Here is a 7,708-nt window from a genome sequence, read left to right on the forward strand (position 1 = left end):
TTTCTTGTAGGCAAAAGGGGAAGTCTTCTCCCCTCCCCCAAAACCCCCCTTTGTCTGGGTTTGGGTGTCTTTCCCCTTCTTTGATTGAGGTTTTGGGTGTTTTCCTATTTGATAGGCTTTTCTTTGACCCGTTTGACTATATTTTGTTTCTCATTGCCTTTGGGTTGTTGTTTTAAGGGTCAACATTCGGTATTTTGGTGTTGTTAATGTGTTGTTGATAGTCTTTGACTATGTTAAGGGTTATCGCCCTAGTTAATGTTGGTTTACTAATAAAAAATAATTATATCAAGGAAGATGTATAAATGTGTAAAAACATAATACTCAAGTGAATATATAGCAATGCGTGTATACATGAATAAGTTGGGAGTTAAAAATGTGGGACATGTGTAGGCACATGTATAAGGATGGATAAAATCTTAGACAATAAATCCAATTTGACTTACAATTACATTGTTTCTTTCTTTATATAAAGATGTACCCTCATAATAAATACAAAAATAAATGACAATAATATAAATATGAAAGTTTCCCCTTATAATTATAAACATATGTTTTTTAATACAAAAAAAATAATAAACATTCATTATGTTCAACTTTGCTATCACTATATATAAAATATCCTTAAGCTTCCCAATGGATTTGTTTGCATTTGAAAAACCTTTCCCGCTTAATCATCCTACATGTTTGCATCTACTGTTGAGGCTGTGAGGACTTTTGTTCATGCCAACTCCCCTGTTGCAAGGTCGAGTGCAGTGGCTGGCCTTGGTGTGCCGGCTACTTTTGATGCTACAGTTTAGGTTGCACTTGTGCTCAAGTCTATCAGCCCTAGTGGTAATGCTCTTGGTCGTGGTCTTAGGGCATGCCCTTTTTTTCCTCTACTAAGAACTATGGCTATGCTCAAGCTACTCGGTCTCACTTTGGTCTTGCTTGCCTTCGACACATGTTTCATCCTCTTTTGTGAGCCAAATCTTCTCCCATCATCGTCTATGGTGAGGGCGTTGTTGAGAATGAAGCTTTCTTTTAGAGATGCAGACTAGTGTGCTGTTTCCCCTCTCTTTGGCCCTCTCTTCCTAACCTGCACAACTAGGTTTTGACATCTTGGAAGCCCTTGGTTTTGGGTAAGATTGAACTTTTTCCCTATGCAAATGGTTTTTTCATTGCTTTGTTTGATTTGTCTGCAGATCAAAATTTTGTGTTGGGACAACCTCATGCTTGGGGAGAGCATTTTCTTTCTATCAAATCCTAGACTCCCTCTTTTAACCCCCTTATAGAGCCTTTTTAAGTGTGTCCGGTTTGGGTCAAGATGCCTTACCCTCCTCTCTAGTTTTAGGATGAATCATGATATGAGGACATCGAAAACACTATTGGTCATTTAGGTTGATGATGCCACGTCTCGCATGGGTCACCCAACCTATGCACACATTCTCATTGATGTTGACATCTCCAAACCACTTCATGGGGAAGTGGTTTTGATGGTTGGGGACAAGCCTTGGTCTCAACTACTGGATGATGAGGGCCTCCCCTTTTGGTTGTCAACATTGCTTCATTACTGGTCATATGACTTCAAACTGCTCTTTGGCGAGTTGGAAAGGTTTTGCTACTTGGTGGACAGATGTTATAGAAGAGCACTTGACTATTGAGGCTTCTTGTGTGGTGATCCTTGACCAAGTTTCTACTAAGCACCAAATTTAGGGTGTTTCGTGCCATGGCATTCCTACTGTGATTGCTGAGATCTCTTTGGAACCTCATCCTGTCCCAAGTGCTAAGTAGGTTACTCCCTCCTAGCTACCATCTTCTTCGGTGGCCACTGTTTTGCATTGTTCTCTTGCATCCCCCTCTCCAATTGTTGTTAATCTTTCTATTGAGGGATCTCTTTTTGTTTCACCTGCTTCTAATAAGTTGGATAATAGTATTGCCTGGACAATTGTTTGTCGAAGGAGGAAAGGTCCTTCTCCTTCTCCGCTTACTGTTTTGAGGTCGGTGAAAAATATTTCTATTGTTTAGGGTTGGGAGTTCCCTTTCCCTTCTTCTCTTTCTCTCCTTTCATGAGTTCCCGCCGATTGGTTGCTCTAGTCAAGAGCCTCTTTTCAAAAAAAAGTTTGTCCTTTTTTTGATTTTTGTGTTCTCAGTAGTCTCACTGCTTGTGAGTTCCTCCCTTTTGTGTACCTTCGTGATGATTTTGTAATGATTTGGACCTCTCCTAATTTTATCTAATAACATATACATTTTTTAAAACTTAATATTAAATATTCTAAATATTTTTAGCTGAAGAAGTCACAAACCCATGACAAAAAAAAAAAATCATAAGTGAACGAGAACACATGGAAGTCTACCAGGCCCACGCTTTCAAACAAATAATTCTCTTACATGGAGGAAAATTCATGGAAACAGACAGAATTCTCTTACATGGAGGAAAATTCATGGAAACAGAGCCTTGCGTCTCATTTTTCTATTTTTGATGTAAAAGATTCACCTACTACTTCAACTCAAAATATCTCTTGGGCACTTGTTACGAAGGGCCCGCGATGGAGAAGGTGAATAGAACCGAATTTTTAAGAGGACAAATTTAGAGCCAGTTTCCCAGAAATTCAACTTTGCATCCATAGTCCACAACGTTCATGCCAGACTTTTCCATTTTCTTCTCCCTGATCGCAAGTATAAGCATAAAGAGACGCTATCGAAGGAAACGTAGCAATTAAGTTGCTGTTTTTACCATTCAAAGATAAGATTCTGGTTCCATCAAAGTAGCAGGTAAAGCTTCTACATTGAAATAGAAAAATGAGACGAAAGACTATTGCCACGAAGTTTCCTTAGTGTAAGGTGATTCTTTGTTTGAAAGCGTGGGCCTCTGACTTGTCAGCTGAGAATATTCTATATTTTGATGATAAATTCAATTGCTTATTTTAGTTTTAGTATGCTAATCAACAAAATATTAGAACATTTCAAAGAAAAAGCCAAATTTAACAAGATCAAACACAAAATTTTCTATACTGCCTAAAGATTTGAGCAAGAAAACATAATCAAAAGTACTACTAGATATCTCCGAAAGATAGCACTAAAACACATATCCTCACCCAAAGAAACTGAAACCGCTAATTTAGCAAAAAAATCACCTTTAATCCTTCGTTCTTCAAATTCAACTGAACTGAAAAAATTCTCGTCTCATATTCATAGAGCTTTATACACACGCAAACTGCTGGAACGATTGGTAGCTCACAAAGAAACAACAGATTTCACACATTTTGCCTACAATTCGACTGTCAACAATATTTCAAATAATCAAATGCCTTCATAACAACGAAGCTCTCGCTGAAAATTTCTAACCTCCTCAAATAACTGAGAGACCACTTACAATTATGGCAGACCTCACATTTACAAAAGAAAGGAGAAAAAAAGCAGAGTGTTGTACAAAGCTACACTTGATAGATTTGGGCCACTAGCAGAGATTTAAATTGACGATCTCCATCTCTTATAAGTGGATAACCTTGTTAGCAAAAGGAGATAATACAATGTTGTGCAGAGATACAATCTCAAGATTCAAACCCATTATCCTTTTTGTTAGCTAACAATCGTAGCACTCATACAAATACTTTTGATATGAAGACTAAAATTGAAATTACAAATTGCAACTATTACAGCTTTTATTGCTGAAAATACATAAATATATAGTTAGAAAGCAACAATTTATATTATAGATAAAAGAATGGCAAAATCACAAGAACAGTAAAATTATTTGGATCATTAACCGTTTCCCTTAAAAATACAGACTACAAAATTCAGAACCAACTAGCTTTGAATTATTTCTGAATTATAGTCCATACTGAAAGACTAAACTAAAGCTTTTCAAGAAATGAGAATTTTATAAAGTTTTGTGCCTTAAAAAAGGGTTATAAGGTTTATATAAGCATCATATCTCAAGATTAATACCCACGACCATAAAATATAAATCATGCCAATAAGCACCGATTGAGTGCATTAGAATTTGATAGGATTAGAAATATAACAAAGTTCTGGAAATTAAGAACTAGAAAACAGGGCTATTACTGCGGCAATCAGAAATTTAATTAGAGAAGCAGCAAATCGTGATGTGGGTGACATATAAAAATATATATGTGTATATATAAAACTAGGAAGCCTATCTACCCAGGGGCATGCCGATGCTTGAACTTGTTGACGCTGAAAAGTGAGTGGAAGTGGATGGTATATCGGTAGAAACAGTGAAATCTGAAGACTGAGAATAGAAAGCTTGTTCCAGAGGAGAATATGTGGCTTTAGGCAGTGTGCTGGGTAGACGAGGCAAAGGCACTTCAAAGTGCAAGAGCTGGAGCACTTGCCTTATTTTGGGTCTCGAAGAAGGATCCGGATGAGAGCACCATAAGCCTATCACCACCAGCTGTTCCAATTCTGCCCTGTCAAACACTCCCTCTAAATTTTTGTCTGCTGCATCGAACAACCTGCCTTCACCATACATCTCCCAAACCCATTCGACAAGTCGTACTTTTGGGCTTTGGAGGCTGTGATCTAGTACTGGCCTTCCGCAGGCTATTTCCAAGGCAACTGCGCCAAAGCTGAACACATCTGACTCTGGGCTAGATATTCCTGTAACTGCACATTCAGGTGCCAGGTATCCCAAAGTCCCTGCGACCTTGGTCGTTTGAAGCCATTGATCATGCTTAACCAGGCGTGCCAATCCGAAGTCCCCCAGTTTTGCATTGAATTGAGCATCAAGCAGAACGTTGCTGGACTTAATGTCTCTGTGCACTACACATTCATCCCATAACTCATGCAGATAAAGCAGCGCATTGGCTATGTCAGTGGCGATGCCATATCTGCGGCTCCACTCTACTTCTCCTCTCCTTTCACCAAAGAGAAAATTGTCTAGACTCCCATTAGGCATGTATTCGTAGACCAACAGCAGTTGGGCCTTCTCATGGCACCATCCCAACAGCTGAACCAAATTGCGATGCCTCAGACGGTTGATTGTGCTTATTTCGGCAAGGTATTCCTTTTTCCCTTGCTTTGATCCTGCAGATATGCGCTTCACTGCAACTATTTCATTTGATCTCACCAAAATGCCTTTGTACACATCCCCAAATCCTCCTCGTCCAAGCCTTTTCTCCTCGCTGAAATTACTGGTACTTAAAGTGAGCTCCTCGTATGTGAATTTCCGCGGAACATGTTCCATTGCTATTTCCATATCTATATCCACATTGACCGGCTGCTCTTCGTCTTCCATGGCATGGTTTTTCTCTTTGTTTCGCCATTTATAAATGGTGAAGGACACAAAAATCACTGCAATCAAAAGGCCAGAGCCGACTAATATGAATGCTTTCCATGTAACTTTCCTCTTCTCAGATGACTGTAATTCTGATGAACTAGAAATAACACTTGTGAAGTTCCAAGAAATTAGACGATGAATCTCGCTTGACTCAACAGCTGCGGCTGAAAAACCTACCACGATCTGTTCAGGAAGGTATTTTGTCAGATTTATCTTATGTGACAACTGGCGTGATGCTGTGCCATTTGATCCAGCATACACTACCAACATATTTTCTCGGCCTAGGTAATCTATCCTAGCATCCCATATCTTACTGTTATTCAATCTTTGTTCTAGAGGAACCGAGACTTCAGACGTAATATTATTGACATCAATTCCAATATGATTGTCATTTTTGTCCCAATTAGAACTGTTATATGTGTCGAATTCCACAGCTACAAGATGATTGGATAAATTACCATTATTATTGCGACTAAAAAGACCGAGCCATCCTCCGTCTCCACTGTATGGGACGTTATAACCTGTATCTGGAGAGGCCATGAAGAAAGCAAGTCCATCGCCACCATAATCATCATACCCAGACACATTGTCCCGAGTCCAGTTGATTTGGAATTGAAAATGAGTGGTGAAGTTGGCAAATGATTTATTAGAAGCGTTCCATAGCGGAATTGGATTATCGTAAACAACTCTGCCTGCAGTTCCGCTGAGTAAACCCCTTTCGTTGTTTGTAAGCTGGATTACGTTATCATCCAGAACAACGGCATCACCGTCTCGCCGAACAAGTTTATCGCCATCTAATTTGAAGCTAATGGGCACATTTTCCGCTTCTGTAACAGAAATTTTGAACAGAAAACACTGTGCTACTATATAAATAGCAAGTGCTGTTGAGATACTATGAGCCATTAAACTATACTTTGGAGCCTACTGAGATTATCAAAGAATGCTTCCGCCTGCAGTAAATTTGTGATGGATTCCTGAGTTCAATTTTCGAAGGTAATGATATTATATTATATCCTGACAATTATAAAAATATCGCCTCTTCTGCAAATTCCAGAAGGACGATGACTGGGCAAGGGAAAGACTTTATGAACCATTTAACAAGTCGCAGCGGAAGACCTAAAGAAATATTGAATAAGTAGCTGGTCAAAATTGTATAGCTAATACGAAAAGTAGCCTGAGAATAATCATAAACTGGTTATATTAAATTAGTCTTGTTTAAAGTAAAAAATAAAATGGTCATAAATGATTTTGAGAAGGGTGAAGTTAGGATGAGCATCCCTTAAACCTTGTCTCCGTGTGTGTTGAGAACATATTTTTCTATTTTTTCATTCAGAGCTGGAAAAAACGCAGATGGGATATTAATTTTTTTTATAAAGTAATAATAAATATATAATTACTTGGAGGTAAATTATATGTTAGAATTTTTTTTAATAATAAATATTTAATATATTTTATAAAGTAATATTTTTTTTTTTATATATAATGAGTTCATTTGAATATAAAATTTGTTTATAAGATTTTTTTTATTTTTGTAAGTAAAGAATTTATGAAAGTTTTTCTATTAAAAATAATATTGATAATAATAATATAACAACAATGATAAAAATTTAATAATATATTAATTATAATTTAATAAAAATATCAATATAATACATTAATAATAATATAATATAAGCATAATAAAAATAAACTAATATAATTTAAATATTTTAATATTAATAATGTAATAGTATATTTATTGAAATTTTTTAATATTAAGGTTAGGACTTCCTAAAGTCATTTAGGATTAAAAAAAATGATATTATTTTATAATTCATGAGTGATGAAAAAAATTTAGGTTTTTCAATATTTTAAAGTTATAGTTATGATTTTAAGTATTCCATTTAATATTTTAAACTAAGATTATATTATAACATAAAAATATATAATAATAATAGTCATATATGATTTTATTGAAAACGGATGGTAGTTATGTTTTCACCAAAACACGATCTATATAGATAGAATTTGATGTTCATTTGCATGTCTGTTGTTAATTTATTATTACCCTAGGTTGCATATGATAGATCTTCTAATGGATGACAACATTTAAGTAGATAAGTAGATATGTGAAGAAAATGTTGGATTGTATTGGAAATTGTATTCAAATCATGAAAACCCTAACCCAAATTTATTCAAATTATAAGTTTTAATAGGTTTTTCTCTAGCCAAATATATATATATATATATATATATATATATATATATATATATATATATATATATATATATATATATATATATATATATATATATATATATATATATATATATATATATATATATATATATATATATATATATATATATATTGTAAAGTATTACTTTGGTGAGTATTAAAGTGAAACTACAAAGAATTGACATGGAAAACATTTCTAACCCAAAGATGAG

The 7,708-nt window shown here is 35.4% G+C and overlaps 1 protein-coding gene across 1 annotated transcript; it reads right to left on the reverse strand.

Annotated features, from left to right (window-relative positions):
- Window positions 1-3,850: 3,850 nt before the first annotated feature.
- Window positions 3,851-6,306, reverse strand: LOC131037068 (L-type lectin-domain containing receptor kinase IX.1). The gene has a single exon (XM_057969106.2). It carries the CDS (start codon window positions 6,179-6,181, stop codon window positions 4,136-4,138), a length of 2,046 nt encoding a protein of 681 aa, XP_057825089.2. The 5' UTR covers window positions 6,182-6,306; the 3' UTR covers window positions 3,851-4,135.
- Between the last annotated feature and the right edge of the window lie 1,402 nt (window positions 6,307-7,708).

The sequence above is a fragment of the Cryptomeria japonica genome, chromosome 7 (assembly GCF_030272615.1).
Source record: "Cryptomeria japonica chromosome 7, Sugi_1.0, whole genome shotgun sequence".
Lineage (NCBI taxonomy): Eukaryota > Viridiplantae > Streptophyta > Pinopsida > Cupressales > Cupressaceae > Cryptomeria > Cryptomeria japonica.